Source organism: Cavia porcellus, unplaced genomic scaffold (assembly GCF_034190915.1).
Source record: "Cavia porcellus strain 051 isolate PalLab524CR breed Dunkin Hartley unplaced genomic scaffold, mCavPor4.1 scaffold_23, whole genome shotgun sequence".
Lineage (NCBI taxonomy): Eukaryota > Metazoa > Chordata > Mammalia > Rodentia > Caviidae > Cavia > Cavia porcellus.
Genome location: NW_026947506.1, coordinates 42242697 through 42267759, shown reverse-complemented (window position 1 = coordinate 42267759; position 25063 = coordinate 42242697). Strand labels below are relative to the sequence as shown.

At 48.5% G+C, this 25063-nt stretch overlaps 2 protein-coding genes across 8 annotated transcripts; one reads left to right on the top strand and one right to left on the bottom strand.

The window, feature by feature from the left end:
* The first annotated feature begins 1162 nt into the window (after nucleotides 1–1162).
* Nsun5 (NOP2/Sun RNA methyltransferase 5) lies at nucleotides 1163–6134 on the top strand. 6 transcript variants are annotated; one of them, XR_010042372.1, is made up of 11 exons: nucleotides 1197–1318; nucleotides 1399–1546; nucleotides 2326–2500; nucleotides 2602–2710; nucleotides 3909–4047; nucleotides 4142–4257; nucleotides 4509–4687; nucleotides 4874–5084; nucleotides 5165–5297; nucleotides 5384–5493; nucleotides 5711–6134. XR_010042372.1 is itself a non-coding variant. In XM_063234301.1 (11 exons), exons 1-10 carry the CDS (start codon nucleotides 1212–1214, stop codon nucleotides 5481–5483), a joined length of 1425 nt encoding a protein of 474 aa, XP_063090371.1. In that variant the 5' UTR covers nucleotides 1197–1211; the 3' UTR covers nucleotides 5484–5493; nucleotides 5711–6134. The 6 variants fall into 6 exon arrangements, 5 of the variants coding, with proteins under 5 accessions (XP_005003723.1, XP_063090371.1, XP_063090372.1 ...); XM_063234301.1 differs by having other exon boundaries at nucleotides 5165–5305; XM_005003666.4 differs by lacking the exon at nucleotides 5711–6134 and having other exon boundaries at nucleotides 1163–1318; nucleotides 1424–1546; nucleotides 5165–5305; nucleotides 5384–5632.
* Pom121c (POM121 transmembrane nucleoporin C) lies at nucleotides 5626–25063 on the bottom strand. 2 transcript variants are annotated; one of them, XM_063234298.1, is made up of 13 exons: nucleotides 24433–25063; nucleotides 22901–23116; nucleotides 22437–22595; nucleotides 20908–20988; nucleotides 19133–19304; nucleotides 13133–13224; nucleotides 12527–12600; nucleotides 11918–12039; nucleotides 11709–11811; nucleotides 11335–11511; nucleotides 8853–10511; nucleotides 7776–7898; nucleotides 5626–7502 (listed from the first exon to the last, which is right to left on the bottom strand). In XM_063234298.1, the coding sequence occupies exons 1-13, from the start codon at nucleotides 24999–25001 to the stop codon at nucleotides 7405–7407; spliced, it is 3645 nt and encodes a 1214-aa protein (XP_063090368.1). In that variant the 5' UTR covers nucleotides 25002–25063; the 3' UTR covers nucleotides 5626–7404. The 2 variants fall into 2 exon arrangements, with proteins under 2 accessions (XP_063090368.1, XP_063090369.1); XM_063234299.1 differs by having other exon boundaries at nucleotides 11335–11436.

Sequence of the window (25063 nt, the reverse complement as noted above, 5' to 3'; positions counted from 1 at the left end):
ATGCCTGAGAATGGAGCCATCAGAGGACACATAGCACAAGGAGGTGAAGATGAACATAAGTAAACAAAATAAGCTCAGGTTTTAATTTGAAAGTTTGCTGACAACATTTGGGCCCCTTAGTCCAGCCATGCCTGAAGTGTCCTAACCTCCCCTAGGAATAGGAATTCCTATTTTTGTAAGCAAATAATCTCTCCCTTTTTGTTCTCTTTAAGTAGCTGGGAGTTTGTCACTTGCCATCAAGAGTCTTGACCAGCTAGGTTACAGGATATAAAGACAAGAGTTCCTATACCCCATCATATGAGACTCTGAAAAAGAGCTGATTGGCTAAATTTTCTCAATGTAAGAACCTTTGGAACCTAACCATCAGTTTAGGGCCCATCTTATTCTATTCTCCGTCATCTTCAGGAGGAGATGCTAGTTAGTGTGGGCCAATTCTAGTTTAACTAGTTGTCCAACATCACATCAATTTGTGTTTATTCATTCATGCTCTTCCATCAGGTATTTTACTATTTTAGATCTTTATTGTAAGGAAGAGACTGATCTAAAAATGGTAGGTGTAGATTAGTAGCAAAGATCTTTGTCCCTGTGGAGTGAGCTAGGATGACAATAAGCCATAAAGAAATAACATACAGAATGCTGGTAAGGCAGGATTTGATGGTAACACTACTAAAATATCACTCAGGGGATACTAGGATTCGAATTTGGTAGTGGGGCCCTCACACTGAGCTAATGCTCAGCTTTTTTTGTTTTCATTTTGTAATGAGACAAGTCCCTAAGTCATTAAATTACAAATTTCTGTAATCCCAGCACTGTGGAAGGCTAAGCAGGAGGATGGCAAGTTCCAGCCCAGCGTAGGCAACACTTTGCAAGACCTCGTCTCAAAGTAAAAACAAAAAAACACGGGATGTATCTCAGTGGGAAGGCCTAGGGTTTAGCCCTCAGTACGAGAGCCCCTAAAAAAAAATCACTAACTTTGAGCTACAGAAAGTTAAAACTTGAAGCAACTCAGCAATTCTAATGTAGCCCCAAATCAATCCTCTTGCAACACGGTTGCTGAGGTGCTGGGAATCTGAGCTTCACTTTCACCAAGCGCGCGATCCACCATTTAGCTAGTCAGAAGCCTGCGCTCCCTGATCCCGGAAGTCCGGCCGTAAAGAGCGTGCAAGGCAGCCACAAAGCTGCTGCGCTTTGCGACAGCGCCGTAAGTGCGCATGGGATTGGGAGCATGGCGTTGTACGCGGCGGCTGCGGCGGTACTCGCTGGGGTGGAAAACCGCCAGGGCTCCCTCAAGGGCTTGGTATACGCTAGCAACTTCCAGGTAACTGGGCTCGACGCAAGAAAAGTGGGGGGCCGAGGTCCGAGATCGGGCAGAAGTGGCCCACTTCGGGCGCCGCTCAGTGTGTCTCTCCCTTCGGTGATGCAGAACGTGAAGCAGCTGTACGCGCTCGTGTGCGAGACGCAGCGCTACTCGGCCGTGCTGGACGCCGTGATCGCCAGCGCCGGCCTCCTCCGTGCTGAGAAGAAGCTGCGGCCGCATCTAGCCAAGGTGAAGGGCGAGGCGGGGTGGCGCCTGTCTCCTGGACCCGGCTCTGTCCCGCGTCACTCTTCCGAAATGAGTGTGTTGTAGCCTCTCACTGGGTTATGCATTGATTTAAATGAATGTGCTTTAACTTCAGGCCGTGCGTAAAGGAGTAAATGGGACAGAAAGCCGGGCGCGGTGGATCACACCTGTAATTAGATCTCAGCATTCTGTGAGGCAGGAGGATCTCAAGATAGAGCGAGCAAAGCTCGGACAATTTAGGGGCTTCGCGAGATGCTAACTAAGAATTTTAAAAAAGGACTGAGGATGTTGCTCAGCGTGAAGATCCTGATTTCAATCCCCAGCTCTACGCAAAAAAAAAAAAAAGAAAAAAAAAAAAGCAAGCCGGGCATGGTGGCTCACGCCTGTAATCCCAGCACTCGAGAGGCTGAGGCAGGAGGATCGTTGCGAGTTCGAGACCAGCCTAGGCTACAAAGTGAGCTCAAGGCCAACCTGAACTGCACAGCGAGATCCTGTCTCAAAAAAAAAAAAAAAAAAAAAAAAAAGCAGTGAGAGACTAAGTAAATGGAAGGGCATTTTTTGGCAAGGAAGGTAATTGGGAGGCCAGGGCTCTGGCCTAGGGAAACGGTGCTGGCCTGTATCTGTTACTTGCTGGGTTCATGTACCAAGGGATCGCCCCTTCCGCATTTGGAAGGGCCTCTTTAGCCCTCCTAGTGCCAGCACTCTGTGGTTCTAAGGAGTGAATGCCTTGGGTTGCCTCATTTTGTCTTGCTCTTCCTCCCCAGGTGCTGGTGTTCGAGTTGTTGCTGGGAAAGGGCTTTCGAGGGGGCGGGGGCCGTTGGAAGCCTCTGCTCGCCCGGCACCAGGCGAGGCTCAAGGCCGAGTTGGCAAGGCTCAAGGTTCACCGCGGTGTGAGCAGGAACGAGGACCTGTTGGAAGTGGGGTCCAAGCTGGGCCCAGGTGAGCTGGAGGGAACTGTGGGGTCTGGGGAGGGTGCCAGCTGCCAGGCCCTAAGCAAAAGGCGTCTGTGTTCCCACCTGCTCACTGCTGTTGCACCGTAGCCTCCCAGGTGCCTCGTTTCGTGCGTGTGAACACTCTCAAGACCTGCCCCGATGATGTGGTGGATTACTTCAAGAGGCAAGGTTTCTCTTACCAGGGTCGGGCTTCCAGGTGAGAGAGCTCAGCGTCCTGCCTGGCTGTCCTAACTCCTACCTCGCCTGAAATCCACATGTACTGCAAATATGTACTATAAAATACTGAAAGACAAAAAAAATTACACAACAGATAATGTAAAAAATTTTAAAGAGGAACCTGCTTTTCATTTGTTAAACAACCTAAAAGCAGCTGTAAGACTGCTCACTTCATGGAGACCTGGCTATGCTGAGCCTCCTTTCCAGCCTCTTGGCCAAGGCACTGCAGGTCCCTGCTCGAGATTCTTCCTCAGGCTTGCCGCCTGCTGTTTTGTCCCTCGATGCCTCTGAGCAATGCCTGTGCTCTCTCCCTCCTCCTTTCCTGCTCCTGCCTCTCGAGTGCTGGCTCCTTAGCCCAGTGGAGTGGCGCAGACAGTGATACTCAGGGTCAGTGTACAGCTTGGAGGCTTGGTGGCCTTCTGACCTGGGGCGTGCCATCCCCAGGCCAGGCCGTGGTGGTCCCAGGATGCCCAGTGCCCTTGAAGAGTTACTGAGATTTTGGCTGCTGCAGCGCTGTTCTTGCCACCCCTATGGTGCCGCTTTCCAGTAACGGTGCCTCTTGGTGCTTCATTTGTGCCAAGTGTGTTGAAAATGCTTAATTCATCTGATGCCGCCCATGGCACAGAAGTGCAAGTGGGGCTCCTGCTGCCGGGATGTGGGAGTGCTGGGACCCTGAATCAGGCGTGACTGGCCAGAGACCATTGTCTTTAACGACTGATTCCGTGTTAACATTCTGAAATTTCTTCCTAGTTGTTTTTTTTTATTTCAAGACTGAGGAATCTGAGCCTTGGGGTTTGGTACTTTTGAGGCTAACACTACCACCACTACCACCATCACCACCACCACCACCACCACCACCCCGCCCCCCAGCATAGCCAGTTGGTTTACATTTACTAATTGTTTTTTTTTTTGGGTTTTCAAGTTGGCCTTGAACTGACAGTGATCCTCCTGCTTCAGCCTCCAGAGTGCTGAGATTTTTAGGACTGTACCACCACTCCTAGTTTACTTAATTCCAGGCTGGGCTTGAATTTGTGACGTTCCTGCATTAGTCTCGGATTCTAGGCATGTGCTGTACCAACTGTAACAAGTTTAACTATTGCTTGTAAGAATGAGCAAAGGAGGGCCTGGTGTAGAAGAAACCAGAAAGTGTTGAATTAATGGTTTATGTTCTCTGGCAGCCTTGAAGAGCTCCGGGCCCTCAAAGGGAAGCACTTTGCTCTGGATCTCTTGTTGCCTGAGTTGCTTGTGTTTCCTGCGCAAACAGATCTGCATGAACACCCGCTATACCAGGCGGGTCACCTCATCCTGCAAGACAAGGTGGGGAGGACAGGTGGGAAAGAGAAACGTGGGCTCCTCCAAGGGACCTCCCTCCTCTGTTCACTTCCTGCTTTGCACTGCTCTGCTCTGCCAGGCCAGCTGCCTCCCAGCCATGCTCCTGGCCCCGCCACCTGGCTCCCATGTCATTGATGCATGTGCCGCCCCAGGCAACAAGACCAGTCACCTGGCAGCTATTCTGAAGAACCAAGGGTGAGGGCTACAGGGGAACAGGAGAGGAAGGGCTGGGGTGGGCCTGACTCTGCTTTGTAGGGAGAATAAGATGTTTAGTAGGTCATAGAGGCTGAGGACAGCAGGAGTGGCTCCAAGCTAAGCTTCCTGGGAGCTGCAGGTGAGATGTGGTTTCTCATCCCTTCAACGTGACACCAGGCCACTTGGCTACTTAGTGGGACATGCCACAGATGTGGACTCCCTTATATACCCTATATGTCCCTGTCCTGCAGGAAGATCTTTGCCTTTGACCTGGACGCCAAACGGCTGGCGTCTATGGCTACTCTGCTGGCCCGCGCTGGAGTCTCTTGCTGTGAGTTGGCTGAGGAGGACTTTCTGGCAGTGTCACCCTCGGATACACGTTACGCGCAGGTCCAGTACATCCTGTTGGACCCCTCCTGCAGTGGCTCTGGTGAGACGGGGAGGTTGGCTGTGGGGCTGCAGCCTAGGCAGGCCTGGAGCCTGAAGGCCACTCGTTTCTGTCTCGGCTGGGAGTTCTCAGTGGCCATGGGACGGTGGACAAACTGTCCCATCTGTGAAGCTGGGCTCCTGTGGGAACACAGTCTGCGCGGCTTTTGCAGTGTGCCGTTCCCCACAGGCATGCTGAGCCGGCAGCTGGAGGAGCCTGCAGCAGAGCCCCCCAGCAAGGAGCGGCTGTGCGCTCTGTCAGCATTCCAGCTGCGAGTGCTGCGCCACGCGCTCTCGTTCCCTGCCCTGCAGCGCCTTGTCTACTCCACGTGCTCCCTGTGCCAAGAGGAGAACGAGGACGTGGTCCGGGATGCCCTGCAGCAGAGCCTAAGGCCCTTTCGGTAATGTGTGCTCCAGGCAGAACGTGGGGGGCAGAGGATGCCACATCACTCAGTGTAGGCTGAGTCCTCTCCCTCCACAGGCTGGTACCCATCCTGCCCTCCTGGCCACACCGAGGCCTTGACACCTTTCCAGGAGCTGAACACTGCCTCCGCGCCTCCCCCGAGACCACGCTCACTGGTGGTTTCTTCGTTGCTGTGATTGAAAGGGCAGAGGTGCTGAGGTGAGGCATGGGGGTCAGGGCTTGCTTGGGAGGTGGGGGGCAGCTGGGGCTCACTTGAGCCCTGTCCTTGCCCTACAGCTCAGCCTCACTGGCTGAAGTGCCGACGCCAGCACCTGTGCCCAGCCCAGTGCCCAAGAGGAAGAGGCGGCGGAAAGCAGTGGCCAGCGAGGGCACATAGCAGGCAGCAGGTGGGGAACCTGCAGGGAAGGAAGTTGCCTGGCAGCCCATTCCTGCCACCAGATGGGTGTCTTGGCCGTGGGCCCCTAACCTGGGCTGTGTTCTTGCTGGTGACAGAAAGTGCAATAAAAGGACAGGGTCCATGATGGATCACAGTTTGTTTATTCTTATGACAAGCAAAGAGAAAAATCTCACATTCATACTAAAAATGCCAACTACCTCCGACAGGAACCAACTCTCATCTGTGACAGGAAGCGCCGCGCACGTCCTCGCGCACACGCCAGGCGCCCGAGGTAGCTGGCTCAGCGTGCACGGCCAAGAGCCCCGATGCAAGGCCGGGGTGAGGCTTCGCTGCTGGACCCTTGTCCACCCTGACAGGTTCTGGGCCTTGCGCTCTTCCCACATTCAACCTCAGTCACTAGGGGAGGGGACTAGTTACACCTACGTCACATTATTTATAAAATGAGGATTAAGTTTGTATAATCCAGAAGGAGCTCCAGCGGACCCCTTCTCCACACAGGCATAACTTAACAATACAGCTACTCTCTATTTCATAGCATTTATACTTAACCACCTCAGTGAACCAAGCTTGAAGGAATTTAAAAGGCAATTTAGCTTAAATACAAAAATAAATTTTTATTTTGTTAAAAAATGTTTAAATATTTTTCTTTTAATTTAGACACACGCATTCATACTTCTCCCAAAGAGGGTGGGTGTGGCAGCAAGGAGCTGGGCCCTGGGGGATCTGGGGAGGGGTGGGCTGGAGGAGACCCTGCTGGGGACCCCTACGGCCACACCCTGCACCTTGTCAGCGTGGGTCTCCCGTGGTGGCGTGGGGGTCTCACCTGCGGTGAGGCAAGGTGAGTGGGGCAATGGTGGAGGGGAGGTCTTCCTTCCCCTGACGCCATCCCCTGGGCTGCCAGCCCTTAACGTCAAAACACCATTGCAAAATTCAGAAGTCAGCACTGTGGCCGTCAAGCGGGGCCACTTTCCATGTTCCTTTAAGTAGGCCCAGGAGACTTGAGACAGTTAGGTCCGGCACTACCAACATGCCGCCACACATACAATTCAATGCTTCCTCCAAACTCGATTCAAAGAGCAACAGACATGAGCATCAGACAGTAACACAGGACAAGGCTTGGGATGTGTGATCCCAGAGGCAGATGCAGGCCAGGAGGCCAGAGGGCAGGGAGGCAGCTGAAAGCGGGGAACGTCCTGCCTGCTCCGGAGCTGCTCGCCCTGGCTCTGCCAGGCTAACAGTCTTGAGCCGCCAAGCTTTTAGGGGCCAAACTGGCAGAGGGTGGGAGGTGAAGCCACCTCAGACTCGGCAGGAGGAAGTAGAGCAGCAGGAGCAGCACCCACTGGGGTCTCCAAGGCAAAGCTAGGTTCAAGGTCTTTTAAAAAGGAGTAAATCCTGCAGGGAACCAGTGGGGACAAAGCAGCAAGAAATGAGGAAATAAAGTCCCCTAACGGGACCAGAGGAAGAGAACCACTTCTCATAGCCAAGCCAGGCAGGTAAAGCTTAGGGAAGAGCGTTTTTCCGACCCATCCAAAGTGCCAGAGACGCAGGTGGGTGCACTGCACCTCAGGGAAGGTGGAAGGCAGCATCCGGCTGGCACTAAATGAGCCGGGGAGCGGGCAGTATGTACACGTTCCTTTAGTTCTCCAGACTCACCAGAGAAAGTGTTCAAGAAACTGGCTTCTACCCTGGTCCCTCCAGCCTCCCGAGCACGAGCACCTGCTTCCAGGTGCTTCCTCTGGCCGGGAGAGGGCCCAGGGCTGCCATATATCCTGGTGGCTAAAGCCAGGGGGTCTGGGCTAGGTTTGCTGTATGGAACTCGAAGGGGCAGAGGCTCTTCCTAGCAGGTGCCGAGGTCCAGATGTGGGTAAGGGGTGGAGGGAAGAGGAACAAGACACGAAGGCTATTTCTTTCGGGTGTGCTGCCTTCGGGCCTGCAGTCGCTGTCGGGCCCCTGGGGTCTTGGATCCCGAACCAATGGAAAAGGAAGGGGCCGCTGATCCTAGAAAAGTTTGATAAGGTCTCATCAGGGCAGCTGCTCCCAGAGAACAAAACTCAAAAACCAGGCCAACAGCAGCACCAAGGCTTCCCAATGGCACCTTAGTTCCATGCTGAGGTGGGGCTCAGCAAGTGGCCAAGTCCTCAAAAAGTTGGAATGAGACCCACAAACTATTCACCTGGCTTACCCAGTATGATGGGTGCTGCTGTCCTATTGCCACGGCCTAAGGGCCAGGAGCCTGCACCCCATCCCACACCATGGGAGCCCAGCACTCACCGAAAGGCGTGATGCCCATGAAGCCTTGGGCGGGCGTTGAAGGTGTTCCAAAGGACAGGCTGCTGCCCGCTGTGCCCACGCCAGGGGCGGGAGTGCTCTGTCCGAAGGTAGGTGTGGAGGTACCTAAAAGGGATAGCAGAGGTCAGGCTGGTGGGCGAGTGGCCCACAGCTCACAGCTCCCAGGTGTCCGCTCTGCACCCCACACACTAAGGTCTAATGAATGATTTCCACACCAGGACTCACCTCTCATCATCTCCTCCCCCCGCCTTCCAATTCTTTACTTCCCTCTGTTGGCCCCATCTTCCAGGGTGCCTTTCAGGGCTGTTACCAGCCCCTGCTCCACTGCACAGCAAGCTGTCTTATGGCTCCTAGGACTCAGATGGGACAAGGATCTTCCCAATGCCTTCCTCTTTTAGTCCTGCAGGTGCCAAGTGTGGCTGTCTCACTGTCTACCATCCTGACTCCCCCTGCCTTGAGCACCTGTGAGGGCAGCTTGCCATCCTGCAGCCCACCTCTGTCACCTCCCACAGTCGTTCCTCAGCACATCAGGCCCCCCGACTCTGTGTGGCCCGCGGTTCCAGAGCAGTACCTGCACCACTGCCTGCCTCTGCAGCGCTCACGTTAAGGGCCCACATCAGCAGTTGCAGGGAAGGCATTGCACTATGGCCTCACTCAACAGTTATCAGTTATTACGTTGCAGCCCACAAAAGCACCTGGCAGACCCACTTCACTTTCTTTTGTCACTGTCTGAAGTGACTTGCCAGAGGCCCCTCTTCCTGCTTCACCCCAGGGTGCTCTTACATGATGGAGATGCCATGCTCTCAGGACCAAAATTCACTCTCAGTGTACAAACTAAGTTTCCTTTCACTCAAACTTCTGCCTCATGGCCTCCTCCGTGCCTTTTCTCCCCTCACATCTCTGCCGGGCCTGGCTTCTCTGCTGTCAAAACGGTTCACCTCTCCTTGGGGCCCAGGCTGTCCCTCCCTGTGCTGCCAGCCCCTGACCGCAGACCCCCCTGGCTGAGTGCGCTCTGCCCTCAGGAGCCTGCTCCCGAGCCTAGGGCTCTGGCCGCCTCACCTCCGAACACAAGCTTGTTCTCGGCCGCATTGGCCACGTTGAAAGCAAACGGCGTGCTCTGGCTGGCTGTGCCCAGGGTGCTCTGGGGGAGTGCCCCACCGAACGGGGCACCAGCGCCTGTGGTCCCACTCTGTCCGGCTCCAAAGCTGAAGGTTCCCGAGGTGGAGCTGGTGCCTGGGGCAGCCGCACTGAGCCCAAAGCCCCCACTGCTGCTCCCCGTCGCCCCTGATGCCCCGAAGGTGAACGGAGACTGGGCGGAGCTGCTGAAGGCAGCGCTGCTGGCCCCGCTGCTGGCCGTCTGGGTGGTGGTGCCGAAGCCTGAGGTGGTGGCCGTACCGAAGGAGAAGACGGTGGCTGTGCTGCTACCAAAGGCTGGCTGTGTACTGGCAGGGGCACCAAACATGGCGCTTACAGCTTTCAGGCCGCCGAAAGTGGACTGCACTGAGCTGCCAAAGGCAGTTGGGGCTGGGGCTGGGGCCGGGGCCGCAGAGTTCCCAAACGTGAAGGAGCTGCCGAAGCTGGGCAGCAGGGCCGGTGCCGCAGAGCCCTGCTGCTGCCCCTCTGTGGCCCCTAACGTGGGCTGGGGGTTGGCCCCTGGGTATGGCGGAGGTGGGACAGGGGGCTTGGTGGCTGAGCCGAAGGGAATGTTGAACGCTGGGGTGGTCGTATGACTGAATGTCAGCGTGGACTGGCTGGTGGTGATAGCGGCCGGAGTGCTGAGGGTGCTGCCAAAGCCACTGAAGCCAGCAGTGTTTGTGCTGCTGCCGGTGCTGGTGGCTGTCTGCACGGTGCTGGGAAGGGACTGGCTGAAGCTGGTGATGGCCGTGGTCGCGGGCACGGCCGGAGACTTGTTGAACTGGAAAATGGAGGTGACAGCTGGGGTAAAGCTGGCAGCAGAAGCTGGAGGAGCCCCAAAGAGGAAAGGCTGCGAGGTGGAAGCAGAGGTACTGGTCATGCTGCTCAGAGTGCTGGCCGCGCTGTTCACTCCGAAGCTGAAAGGAAGCTTCAAAGTGGAGTCCGTGGAGGTACTGGCTGTGGTGACAGAAGCCACGGTAGAGGTGGCAGGGGCCAGGGGAGAGAAGATGGGGGAGCTTATGGCTGCAGTAGTGACCGGAGCAGTTGCCGGCTTGAAGAAAGGAGTTGACAGGGGCATGGACACAGGCTGCACCATGCTGCCGAAGATGGGCTTGAAAGTCGGGGTCGCGGTGCTGGTCGTAGTGGTGGGGGTGGTGCTGGTAGAGGCGGTGACTGCAAGGGAGGTGCTGGATGGCAAAGGCCCTTCGCTCTCGACCTTAGGTGGTGGTTCAAAAATGGGCTTGAACATGGGAGAAGCAGAAGACGGGCTGGGAGCAGCAGCGGGAGCGGCATGGTGGGAAGGCGGAGGGCTCAGCATCTCAAATGCTGGGCTCTGCTTGGGAGCTGGACCTGGGCTTGGGGGTGTGGAGGCTTTGGCAGGTGTCTCAGCCTGGGGGGCTAGAGGTCGCTTGGTGTCGACTGTGGCTGCAGAGACAGCAGGGACCGGGGCCAGGAGAGTGGCTGTGGGTTTTGTGTCTGAAGAGGAGGCTGGCAGGGGTCCTGACAAGGAAGAAGCAAGTGGCATCAGGAGGCTGGGTGTCTTCGGAGGTGTAGGGGCCATAGTGGCTGCCACTCCAGCAGGTTCTGGGAAGAGGAGAAAGAAAGGTAAGTTGCAACTGCAAAGACTTCCACAGGGAGGTATGCAACAGGTCTGTGCCCTGCAGGAACCACCACTGTGCTGGGGGAATCCAAGAGTCAGTCAGGAAACTGAGCAAGTCTGTGCTGCAGAACTGCATGCAAAGGCCATCAAGAAGACATTCCTATTTCCACAGATAGACAGACAAGAATAGAGCCTAAAAGGGATGATATGTGTGAGGATGAAGGGAAATGAATCCTCAGAAACCTGGCTACTCACTGAGATGCCTCTTACCTGCCAAGCAAAGATGTACCTCTCACCTTTACCACTGAAATGCTAAGTACAGAGCTATGAGCACACGCGTGACTGGTCTGCCCTGGAACCCTAGAGATGCGACACCACCACAACACACACTGCAGCAAAGTGCAGGGGTTTGACATGTGCCATGTCATGAAGGCACAGGCCTGTGGCCTGGGAGCCCACGGTGTCCTAAGGGCACTGGCACTGCCACACTCATATGGAAGACACAGCATGAGGGCCATGTCATTCTCATTTCATGGATGACAACAGCAGCCAGAGATCCGGACTGCAAACTACAAGCCAAACCCAATCTGCCTTTCCAAGCTTTACTTCTATGTGGCAGAACACTGTTTTTCGCATTTTCCAATTCAGAATTTAGAAGCAGTGAAGCTTGTACCACCCACAGGTACAAGGTAGATCTCCTCCTTCAAAGGTAGAGGAGATCTGAACTCACAAACAATCCCAGTGCCCGCATGGATGCCAGTGTTGTACAGGCCTGGCTCAGCACCTGCTCAGAGATGTCATGCTCACCTGAGAAGGATGGGAAGCCTGGGGGACTCTGCATCTTCTTCAAGCTCTCCAGCAGGGGATTTGCACCCGGCACTGGGAGGGATGCTGGTGAGGACACAGGCACTGTAGCAGGCAAGGAGAATGTGAAAGAAGGCTGTGTGGTGGCTGGGCTCTCAGTGACAGAGTTTGAGGCAACATCTATGGAAGAAAGACAAGATGAAACTTCTGCCTCGCTTGGGACTCTTTCCAGACAGCATGGGTAGCTCTGGGGCTTGCCTGACTTGCTCAGAAATGCTTCCCTCCAGGAATCAGGGGACATCTGGGCAGATTTCTCACTGAGAAAGAATGAACACTTCAAACCCCTCTGGAACACACCACCGATGTGCACTTCTTACCAGCTTTGTCTTCCAAGACTTTGTTGAACCACTGCAGCGAAGCCTTCTTCTGTAGGTCCAGGTCTTCCGCAGTGACGGAATAGCCGAGTTCAGGCGGGGGAGGCTGCCAGCAAGAACAGGGACAGGTCAGGCCAACGCAGGCAAGTGTGAGAAACCTGCATTTAGCTTCCCCCCAAGAACACGTGCGGAGGGCAACAGGCATGATGTACCAAGGTCAGCCGGTCCCCTCGCCTGCAGGACAGCAGCTGAGTCTTTCGTACCCGCCGCCGAGAGCTGCCAGGTGTAGACGGGGAAGTCCATGAGTTCTGTTTGCAGGTGGTTGTCTCTGCAACTAAAGAAAAAAGAGTTGCTATCTTCCTTCTCCAGGAATGGAGTTTTGTCTAGCCTCTGGTGTTTTGGTTTTTTGAGACAGGGTCTCACTATGTAGTTTAGGCCGGCCTTAAGTTTACTATGTAGCCAAGGCTGCCTTGAACTCACCCAGCAATCCTCTTGCCTCAGCATCCTAAGAGCTAGGATTACAGGCATGTGCCACCATGCCCAGCTTAGCTTAGTTTCAGCTTAGCCTGATTTTTAACAGAGTTGTCACTGGGCATCCTGAGAAGATTCTCTCTTCCACAGCTGGGTACCTGAATAGTGTTTGCAAGGCTATTTCCAATCATTAAGAGGAAGCTAAAACAGCTCCAAACGCATCTAACTGCTTCCCCGATGGCGCAGCCCGGGACTGCTCAGATGCCACAGGCCGAGTGAATCTGCATTTCCTCACCAACTCACCACCACCCCCCGGACCACCAGCCCTTCTCTGCCTTTCATCAGCTCACCCCTTTCTCCCTGGGACTCCTTGTCCGTCACCAGTGGTGTTAAAGAACTTGCATGTTGACAAGCCTCCTCTTCTCTACAGGGATATGGGAAGACAGAATTCAGTTCAGAAAGACTTCTGGACCTAAGCACTGGATAAATAGTGTCTTATACTCTCCACACTACAACGGGCCAAAGCCTTGATTCATCTGTTTGTTAGGACAAAAAGGGTCAAAAGAAAATTACTGCAGAAATGAAGAGAGTATTTCATGAAGGCCAGGGAGAAACCTCATCTTAAACCAAACATAAACCTTCAAAAACTTACAATCTGCTAAATCCTGAGAGTTCCGGGCTCAGACATGACGCCTGAGGGAGTGGAGCTGCAGTGCCACGAAACATGCAGAGCACCAGGGACGGGGGCTCCCGTCCGCAGACATAACCACTCTGCACCCCTGCCGCCCCCAGTGTGGCAGGAGGGCAGTTCCAGGCCCTTCGCTGCCCTTCCTTAACACCTGAGTCACTGGATTCACAGATCAGAGTCATGCAAAGACCAGATGGGTGTGTTACCCACTTTCCTCTCCTCTCACTCGCCCTTCAGCAAATGGTTAAGAGGAGGAGATACTGATCACCTTGTCTTCTTGGCTGGTCTCTCTGGTGTCTGGGAACGGGAGGAGGCAGGGCTAGAGAAGGGTGAGGAAGTGGGTCCAGGCCTCTTCCGCATCTAGAAGTCAAAAGAGACAGGACTAAGCCTCAACATAACTGAAGAGCTAACCAATGATGTCATTTTGTGGTCTATTTATTACTGCACAGTTTCTTTTTAAGTAATTAAGAAAACCAGTGCTTTCTTGGCAAGTGTGAGGTTGTAAGTTCGATCCCTGGTACAAACAAAACAGAAAAGGAAGACTCTGCACTCCTATAATCCCAGTACTTGGGAGGCTGAGGCAGGAGAATCATTTGCAAGTCTGAGACCAGCCTGGGCTACAAAGTGAGCCCAAGGCCAGCCTGAACTGCATAGCAAGATTCTGTCTTAAAAAGACAAAAAAAAAAAAAAAGACCAAAAATATTCTTTAAAGGTTGGAATTGTAGTACTTGGTAGGCTGAGGCAGGAGGATTGCAGCAAGTCAAAGGACAGCCTGAACTATGAGACTTTCTCACAAATCAAAAAACGAAACAAAACAGAAAAAGAGAAACAGAAAAAAAAAAAAAATACCCCTGAAAAGTGTCAATTGCCAGTATTAATTTTGGAAGCAAAAGAGACATGGTAGTGGAATGGTTAATAAATACAGAAGGAACGAATATATTTTGCTATATATTGGAAACTGGCATGTTACATCGGTTCTAATATACTATATTCTATAAGAGCAGTCTGTGCCGATTAAATGATTAAAGATGAGAAGGGGAGAGAACAGGATAGTCACACATGTGCACACTAAAGAAACCAGCAGCTCACTAGGTGCTAGTCATACAATTCTTCATATTGTTTTCTATACCCAGACTTCATTATGTTTTAAGTTCTGAGACAGGGTCTCACTAAGTTGCCCGGGCTGGTCTTGAATTGGCAATCCTCCTGGGTTGGCCTCCCAAGTAGGAGAAATTACAGATAAGCACCATGTCTGCCTCTATAAATTTCTGAGATCATTCACAGGAGTACCTATTAAGCTCTTATTATTTTTAATAGTAACATAGTATTTCAACCTTACCAAAATATTACTCTTCAACCAGGCCCCTGAGAAGGTACATAATTACTGTTTCTGCTAATAAAATGTTATACTCAATGTCCTGTGTTTCTCTCAGTATGTACAGGAGAACCTCCTACACAGAGAACCGCTGACTAAAAGAGCACGAGCTCCTCTAATGCAGATACATGAGCCGCTAAGAGGACAACTGATGCTCCCACCAGCAATTCTCAAGACCCCAAGTCCTCTGATACTTCTGTGGTTTCAGCTTTACATCTAAACGTTCATGGGGGACCCATGATTTAGCTCAGTGGCCAGTACCTGGCTGGCAAGCCTGAGGTTCTGAGTTCAATTCCAGGTACTCCCCTCACCAAAAAAAAAGCTTCATTTGGAATGGGTTTTTCTAATACATGAAAGCTCTTCCAAATGAGAAAAGACAAGTAGCCCTTCAGAAAATATGCAAAAGATATGAACTAATAAAAAAAAATGAGAGTAACAGAAAGAGAAGTGAAAATAATCAACTCATGTATGAAAAGGCAACTAAAGCCACTCGGAGAGGAGACCTAGATACTACTACTCTTCACTTGGGAACAACTCAAACCTATGACAATTCTGCCACTCTTGAACACACCCACCTGAACGTAAACAGTGCATGCTCTCTGGAGGGGAAGCAAGATTCACAGTCATCTCACCTCTGACCTGGAAATCTGATTCTACCCCTGAAGTGCAGCTGCCAAGTGTGAAGTGACCCAGGAGGTGATATAGTCTTAGCGGCACTGTTTGTAATAGCACAAGACTGAGACAACCCAGTATTTCTCAACAGAGGACTGGAGGAACCATGCAGCTTTAAGAAAACAGATTTCTCTATATATGCTGCTATGGAGTGATCTCCAGTACCTATTAAGAGGCAAGGTTTAAATCTGCACATGCTGTTTACCATTGTAAGTATCAGAAGTTTTATCTGTCTTAGTTACTTTTCTCACTGCTGAGACAAAGTCACACCTGACACCTATAGATAGAGGAAAGGTTTGGGTTATAGGTAGAAGGTTTTGGTCCATAAATGGCTGGCTCCAGGGCAGGATGGCATGGCAGAGAGGCGTCAAAGAGCAGAAGATAGGTTGCAGCGGCAACACACAACAAGCAACATGCAAGTGACCACTATTCCTCTTTCTGTCCCTTATATTTTATCCAGCTACTTGCCCTCAGGTGGGAACACCCACACCTAGTACCCTTCACCCTACCCAGAACTACACTAAACCCATCAGAGAACTAATTTAGTAACCACATGTTTATCCCAGCATCAAACACTCTAGATCCAGCCACCTCTGATAAAACCTTGCATGAGGCCATAACAGGTTTAAATAGACAACTGAAGGAGAGGAAGAAAGTAATGTGAAATGAAAAAGATAGAAACTGGATTTCTCAAAGTGTATTTTGTCGTGACATGTTTTCTGGAGTAATTTAGTTTGGAATTAATGCTAAATCAAAATGAAAAAGAAATCTCTAAAACTGTAAAATATGTATTCACAAATCTCGAGGTAGATAAAAGTAGTGGCACAACCAAGTGATTCAATCTAAATTACTTTAAGATACAATATTTTGATTGTATATCCCTAATGTTCAGAGATGAAGGATAAAATGACAAAAACCTTGTTGTTAATAATGACATATTATTTGTAATTGTGTGCCAGAATCAATCCAGTGGTTATAAACCTACTTTTTTTGTATAAGAATACATAAAAATATAAGGTCAAAGAAATTTTACATAAAAATCCTGTCATCTTAAATCTGAATTTGAAATATCATTATGAACAATGATTTAGATTCCTCTTTCTCCGAGGTCTGTGTTATCTGCCTCTGCTAGAACCCAGACTGTACTCTTTAATACCATTTCCCTTGGGAGAAACCAAGGCTATTCGACTTTTTTTTTTTTTTTTACTTTTTTTTTTATTGGTACCAGAGATCGAACTCACGACCATATGCTTGCAAGGCAGGCATTTATGCTGCTGAGCTAAATTGCCAGCCCCAACCAAAGCTATTTGAAAATACAACCAACTTCCCTTTCAGCAGGTACTATACAAGATGGGTTCTGGGAAGAAAGGATCAAAAAGCAATTTAACTGTCAAAGACTGCAAGAGTCTAAACAAAGGAACAGGAGACAGGTCTGAAATTGTTCTTACCAGCCCAAACTGAAAAAGTTCACTTATCAAAAAGAACAACTGCGTAGTTTGGTGTGGTGACGCACACCTACAATCCTAGCATTCTGGAAGACGGAGCCAGGACTGTAAACATGAATACAGCCTGCGCAATTTAGTAAATTGGCAGCACTTTTGTCTCAGTGTGTAAATATGGATCAAAATGGATAACACTGGGAAGTAGAAGACACTATTCAAATGGGAAAGAGAAGGAGTGAGGAGAATAAAAGAAAAAAAAAGGAAACAAAGCTTCTATAAATAAGGAAGGGAAGAAAGGCTGTAAGGGGAGAGAAGGAATGGAGATAAAAAAGAATCAAGGTATATTATGTATAGGTACAAACTCCCTATAATGAATGTGATCATTATCTGTATCAAAAGTGTACCAAAATTTTAAAAAGAAGGCAGGCATGGTGGCACACATCTATAATCCCAACACTATGGGAGGTTGAGGCAGGAGGATCACAAGGTTCATGTCCAACCTAGAAAACATAGTGAGATCCTCTTATAAAAAATAAAAAAGGGGTGGAAATGTAGCTCAGGACAAACGCTTTATGTCTAATCTTCAAAATCACCCAAGCAAAACTGCAATGTATTGAAAATGTGAAATATTTAGAAAAATTCAGAAGTTCATAAAGATAATCAAGATCAATAGCAAAAACCTTACTGATCACCCCTGGCATGAGCTATGCCATCAACACCTCATTACCCTACTGTTTCTGCAGGCAGGGTGTGTTCTTCCATAACATTTCAGTTGATAAGCACTGGAAATGAAGAACCTGAGTATCACCTGTTGCATCCTACAACAATGCACCCAGGAAAAAACGAGACAAGGGACCTTTACACCCCTCAGACAAACACTGGCACAATACTCACTGTGACACAAAAGGAAAACACACAGCATCGCCCATAGGTACTCTGAACTGTCCCTCTTAAGCATTAACTCTTTATTAGTAGTTACTCAAAGTAAACTGAACTGAACTTGAATCTAAGCAAGGCTGAGGGTCCACCTGTTTATTTACATGGGAAACAGAGGAGAGGGTAAAGGTTACCAACATGATGTAAGTTAAGAATGGAAAATTCAGTGGAAGAAAATGATTTTTTTCAAAAGCACAAACAAAAGGAAGTCAGAAGCATTACAGATTTAAAAAGCCTAAGAGACAAATGTAATGCACTGAATTTTGGTTCCTAGTTCAAAGTAACTAATTTTGAGTAATTAAGGGAATTTGACCATAGAGTAATATTAACTACTATTGAAGAGTTAATGCTGGGCTGGAGATTTAGCTCAGCGGCATAGGCGCCTGCCTGGCAAATGCAAGGTTGTGAGTTCAATCCCCGGTACTGCAAAAAACAAAAATCAAGAGTTAATGTTTAAGAGGGACAATGATATTATGATTAATGTTAAAAAGTAAGTTTTTAAAAGTTAAAAATATAATGTACCACCTACAGATGGAATGACATGTTTGTAATTTGCTTTAAAACAAAAGAGCAAAAGCAACTGTAGGAATCGATGGAACAAGATTAAGAAAATGCTGGTAACTACTGAAGCTATGTGCACATACATTACATTTTCTTTACTTTTGTGTAACTATAAAGCCTTAAATTAAAAAGGACCAAAAAACTAGTGGTTAAGCATGCACTCAGTAGGGCTGCTGTGGAGATTGAAGAAATGAAATGCGTGGAGAAGGCTCTAGAGAGGGCCTCACAGAGCAAGCGTCAAAACAAAAGCTGTTACCAGAATCCTTGCTATTTCCCTCCACAGCTGCAGTGACTCAGGCCGTGCCCTCCACATGCATGACTACCACAGGCTGAAGGGACTGGTCTGAAAATGTTCTCCCCTCAAAAATCTTTCTCCATGCAGCCACCATTTTTTCCCTAGCTAAAACAGAATACCCACTACTTCTAGGCACTGGAAGGAGCGCTTTTCAAACATGACCTTCGGTACCTGCAACAATCCTTCAGAGATGAGGCAAAAGAATTTCAGCAATTTATCCATTCAAGACCCAACCGCTACTAAGTGTGAAAGCAAGATTTATACCTAAACTTTCTGGCAGCAAAGCCTTTTCTCTTCTCTACACTATACTATGTTCACCCTTCTAAACAACAAAAATTATGACCTTTTTTTGAGACAAGATGTCACTTAGTCCAGGCAGGCTTAGAACTCAAGATCCTCCTGACTCAGCTTCCCAAGCGCTAGAATTACAAGGATGTATGATTATGGCCACCTTGAATTATGACTTCTTGCTTAAAAAGCTTGCACTAAATTCTATATGCTTACAGGATCTCTTCTATGTCCCCACACTACCCATACTCAATCAACCTTTTCAACTGAATTAATACCATTTATTGAACTGCTCTTCTGTTGTCCATTTATCTGCAATCATAATGCTACAGTAATACTGTGGGTCACGAATGCTACTATTTCCAAACAATTCAGTTCAGACAAAAGTGTTCAGACAAAATTTTGCTTCCATTCACAAACTCTGCATCAGGTGACAAACACAATCACAGCCACCTTCCCAACACAAACACAAGAGCAGCCATCTTCCCAAAAATACTAGTTTGTAAACCAAGGTACCACTATACTGGGCTTTCTATTCAATTCCACTGGGCAATATTTTATTATATTTATTATTTACAGCTTTGTGTGCTGTTAGCTTAGCAACAATCCCAGTATCAGACAGAAGATGGTCAGTATTTTGCTGCTGATCAGTTAGCGGTGCCAGGAACCCACACTCCCACAGCAGAGCTGTCGATGTACCTGTGCAAGGCCTCTGGTAGAGCTATAGGAGCTGGTGATGGCGTTGCGGCTGGAGCTGAGGATGCCACCTGTGCACGTGCTTGTCAGGGAGCTCACAGAAGATGTGCGTGAGCGTTTATTCAAGTGGTCATCTGAGCTCTGGGAAGTAAGACCTCGCTTCAAGGTTCCAGGCCTAACAGAAGGGGAAAGTACGATGTGTTACTGAAGGCAGTGTTCTTGTTTTTAAAATTTTTATTTTTATAAACTTTTTAGACATACATGATAGTAACATTCATCATCAGGAATTTGTGCCTGTATAAGGCATATCTTGATTTTTTTCCTCTTTCCCCTCCCTTTAACCCATCTTCCCCTCATTTACAAAAGCTTTGTTTCCATGTTTCCTTTTATTTTCTCTTCCTTCTTTTCCCCCTTCTTCTTTCCCTAGTGCCCCTTCCCATTTGAACAATTTCTTCCTATTTCACAGTATCTATTACACATTCTGGTGATGACAGTATTCTTGAAGGTGTCATTCTGGTTATGAACCTTTCTTAGTGAACTGCAAGAGACGCAGTAACACTGAATTTGCGTTCACAATCTGGCTAAATTATCTGAGAAAGTCAGTGGGGAAAGCCGGATACTTAAATGTAACTCCAATTATAGCAGTCTAGAAAACACATGTTGGGGGTGGGTGGGCCTGGAGGGAGGGAGAACGTCTGACACCAGATATGCCCCACACCTTGATGCCAGTGATGGGCTTCAGAGGTGCACACATGGCAAACTTCACAGTCTGCGCTTCCAACAGGTAGTTTATTTTTTACCAATTATACCATAATAAAGTGGTTTTAAAAAAGTTAAGAGGAGGCAACCATGTCTTAAAGCTTCCAACAGAAACAGATATTCCCCATACAACTTGCCTGTAGGACTGTCATCCAACCTCTGCTACAACAGTCAGCTCACACCGTCTCCCAGTCTGACCCACAGTCTCTAAATTAAGATCTATTTCCTCAGCTTTCACCCAGGATCTTATTTGGAGCCAATGGAGCAGGTTAGCTTGGCTCTCACATGACAGTCCTCTTGCCTCTGGAGGACTATTAGCTTTCCTTTCTTCTCTTGAGGCTGTTCTCTGGGATGGTTCTTCCACACCCTCTAATCCTCTTCACCCACCAGGCTCCAAATTTCCCCAGCATCTTGGTGGTCTGGGAATGAGCGTGAGTTTGTGTCAACCCTTCTGGTAGTGCAGAACAATAAGTGGACTCCCAATGCTCCAGGAAAATCTGGACTACAGAAAGCAGGATGATCACTACCAGCTTTCTAGTCTGTCTTCTAACAGCACAGACTAGGACCACAGTAGCATTTCTGGCAGCCATACTGGCCTGCTAACTCAAAGTAAACATATGCTGTCCTAATCGCTTTCACACACGTTCGTGAGCCACTTTCCCTTCCATCCAGTTCTTCCTTCAAACTGTTTTAAACTCAAATTTAAAAATTTATTTACTGTTCACGTTAAATTTTTCATGTTGTGTTTCATCTACTGCAATAGCCTTGTAATTCTTCTGATTATATACCTGCATATCAAATATACTGGGGCTATTTTATTCACATAAATGCAAAAAATGTAAAAAAGGAACTAGACAGTTGACTGCAGTAAGCTACTTCCGAAATTCCTCCCTGATTTCAAAGATATGAATCTGAATTAAGCAATGAAAAAAAGCAAAGAGGGAAATCTACAAGGGAACTGCCATGATAACACCCCTTCCCAAACAGCTGCTGTCTCACCCAGATGAACTAGAACTTACTTAGGCACGAAAGATGCGGGGACTCCATTGGCCACCAGCGGCTCAAAGGCCGAATGTCCACTCCCACTGCTATCATGGCGCCTAAAGAAATCAAAACCTTCTCATGAAACATGACTTGCCAGGCTTAAAACATATTCTTCTATTTTTGAGATGTACATCATTTCTGTGTTTCAAATCCCTAGAATTCTGAAAGATACATCTAACCGAAGACTGCCCCAGTAATAAGAACAGTAAGAAACTATTTCAAGACCTTTTGAATGTATCAATTTTCTTATTTGTTAACTTCATGTTAGAGTATTATAATCATAATATTAACACTTCCCAAATTGAAAAAAAAGTTACAGACCAATCCACACACCCCATAGCGCCCCAGAGGGTACTATGCCAAGCCTGCTAGGAAAAAAACCGTATCACACGTAAGAAGAATATATATGCAGTACACTGCTTATTCCAATGAGAATACCACCACTGAATCCTTGGTTGTCACTGGAGGAAAAGTGTCACATTAGAGGACATGTGGATGATGAGGTTGTCATTCGCTCCCTACCACTTGCCACTTCTGCTTAGCTGGTTGACATTAGCATGATCTGCTCACTTTCCACAACTATAATTCCTATCTTTAGTTACCACTACCAAATTTTCTCATGTTACATAAATACATGTTCATTTACGGACATTTCCCTCAATTTATTTTGTCATCTACAGTATCAAAGATGACCAACTTTGAATATAAACAATCCAGTGTAGGTAGTAAAGATGATGGTTATATTTTTCAGTTATGGTGTTCACTTTCTCTGTGGAGAGCTCTTCCTTGACCACTTTTAAAAGAAAGCACTCTTCTTGTCCTCTATTGCTGTTTCGCATCTCAATATACTTACAATCTATAATTACCCTGTCCAATCTACAATTACCCTGCCTGTCTCCCTCAAAAGAGACCCCTAAAGGCAGGGATTGTCTTGTTTACTGACCTATCTGCCTGGAACAGGTGGATGAAATAAAAAATAAGTGGAAGACTGGGAACATAGCTTAGTGCTACTTTGCCTACCATGTCCAGGACCTGCGTTCAATCTTTATTTAAAACAAACCAAAAACACCCAATGAACACAAAGACTCAGGAAAATTTTACTCTGTTTTCATGGTTATTATATAACCTAAATAAGAAAAGTGGTTTTATTCTCAGCACTGATAAACCTACCATACTCTAGTTTTCACTCTTCCCTGACACACACTTCCTTCAGCAGAAAACACAAAATTTAACACATTTGGATCAAAGCAGGAAGCCAATATGGCTGAGTTGTCAGCTTGTCTCTGCTATTTGTGGAAAATAAAGATTATAAAATGTACCTAAACTATGCCTTAGGAAGTGATTAGCATTCAAATCCTTACTACCAGGCTCTTCCATGAAAGCCAAAGATTCCATAAAGGCTCACAAACTGGAGCTGGCTTACTTTTCAGGAAGGACATACATTTTGACAACTTCTCACCAGTCCACACAGGAGGCTCATTTAGTGTTCTGCTGGACCTGTTACCTTCTCTTATTTTCCTGGCCATCGACAAACATTTCGTCTTCTTCTTCTACTGTCCTTTTCCTCCGCTCTTTGAGGGCATTCAGTACAGTCTCTTTTGCACATGGGTCTGGGGTATTACTTGATGATGAGGACAGTGTTGAGTTGATGATCTGCTCGGACCTGCAATGAAAGACAATATTCTAACAGTGAGGTACAGTAATTACCAGGCCACATGACACAGACTTAAGCTACCCAAAGTCAACAAATGAGCAAAAATATCATTTATACACTCACAGAAATTGCCATTAGCAATGACAACTACTGTCAAGTGCCAAAAATAAATGGTTTCACTAAAATTTGGGAATCTTCATTCAAATAGGCAGCTGCTTCTTTTTTGTGTGTACTGTATGTGCTTTACTTGTTTTGTCAGAGAAAAGACTGTAGAAAAATAGACACAGAGGGAGGACCGTTTCAACAATACTCACATTGGAGCACGAGGTGGTTTGCTGTCTGGAGGTGCAATTCTCACAGTCACTGGACTACACACCATCCTTGAGTTACGAGCAGACAGCACAGGTTTCTTCTGACAACCATTCCAGCACACTGTGGGCAAGACCCCCAGTAAGGAATACTGGGCTTGCTGGATGGGATAATGTCTTCGAGGTGTTATCACAAACCGATTGGATAAAGTCCCGTAATCCCTACAGAGGAGAGGAGACACATCATGGAATCAAAGTAACTTAAAGAATGTCAGATAATGTGCATGGCTAAAGAACCAGCAAGCATTTAAATCTCTTTCTAAGCAAAACAGAACATGGTGGTTTTATGGCAACTTTTCCCTATTCCATCTAAGGGCAGAAAGTGGCAGCTGCTTAACAGCTGTCTGTACCACAGACTTCTGTGATTTCATAGGGAAACTGAAAACCTTGGTCACACAAGTACTGTGGGAAAAAGGAGATGGCATGAGGTGTGCTGAGAGGGACTTTTCAAGAATTTTTTATTTATTTTTGCTAAATCATAATATGCATTTGAAGTCAAATATTTTCAACCCTGATTCACTTTCTTTTTTTTTTTTTTTTTTTTTTGGTGCTGGAGAGCAAACTCACAACCTAGTGCTTGCCAGGCAGGTGCTTATGCCGCTGAGCTAAATCCCTGGCCCCTAGTTCACTTTCTTAACTAGATATATTAATCAAAATCTCAATGTTTTCACAGATTTTATTTTTTTGTACCAGAAATCAAGCCAAGGACCTGGTGCTTGCCAGGCAGACACTGTGCCACTGAGCTATATCCCTGGCTTTTTCATCAATATTTTATACTTTCTTGTACATTTGTTTTGGTACTGGAATTGAACTCAGGACCTTGTGCTTGTTAGGCAGGTGCTTATGCTACTGAGCTGTATCCCCAGCCCCTTTGTATTGTATTTGTATTGGACAAAATGAAAATGTGTCTGACCCAATCAGCTCCATCATCGTGTTATTTTTAAATATTTCCTGGGATTCCTCTTTGAGCTCCATGGATACAATTTCTCTTACTGGTCCAAACACACAAACGTAGTCAAACATAACATAATTAAACTCCAAAAGACGTTTTCTCCGAAAGGAGAGATATTTTAGTAATTACGTATTTGGCTAAATGTAAATTGCACTACTTGTAAGAACTGGTGAGCACGGTGTGGTAGCTCTCACCTGTAATCTAGCACATGGAGGCTGAGGCAGGGGATCACAAATTTGAGCCCAGCCTGGCCACTTTAGTGAGTTCAACGACCGCCTTGACTACATGGGAAAACTCTGACTCAAAACAAAACAAAATAGAAGTGGAAAGTGGCATATTGGTAATATATCTCATTGAAAGAGGTAGAGGAAGGCAGGTGATGCCTGACACACATCAAGATTTCCTTAAAGAGGTGAAAACCACACAGAATCCACTTTGGACTCCAGGAAGAAGAAAACTGGATTTACAAGTCACGTCCGCAGCCAGTCTACTGGCCGGGGCATCTGGGAAGATCGGTGTATCTTACCGGTGGGAAGGCCTCCGGGACGGCCGGGGGAGGGTGGTGGGGAGAGAGGAGTAAACGTGATGGGCGCGCCGGGCCGCAGGAGCGGGCAGCGGGGTGCGGGCGGCCTGCGGGAGGCCGGGCCTCTCCCGCAGGTCCCTGCCCTCCGGGGCGCGGGTGGGCTGCGGCGGGCCAGGCTTGCCCAGGTAACTGCCCATGAGGAGCAGCTCTGCAGAGTCGGGTCCGTCGAGCGGGGTCCTCGGCTCTAGGAGACTTCCGTTCACTGCCGACTTGGCTGGAGGCGAAGCGAGCAACGTTCGGTGGCGCCGCGCGTTCCGCACCAGCGAGGACAAGGCGCGCGAACCTCGGGGCTCGCGACTCAGTCCCCACCAGGCCGCGGTAGCCCCCACAGCCAGCCAGGCCAGCGCCGCGGCCGCGGGCACCAGGTACAGCACGAGGCCGAGCAACGACAAGCCGACCAGCGCCGTCCCGGCCGGCCCGCCGCAGCCGCGACCACGGCCCCGGCAGTCCCTGGCACTCGCTATGGGCCGTCGCCGCTCGCCTATTCCAGTTGCCGCAACCGCCGGAGACATCGCGGCTCCGCGCCGCGGAGAAGACTTAAATATCCCAGCGTGCACCGCGCCACGTCCGCGTC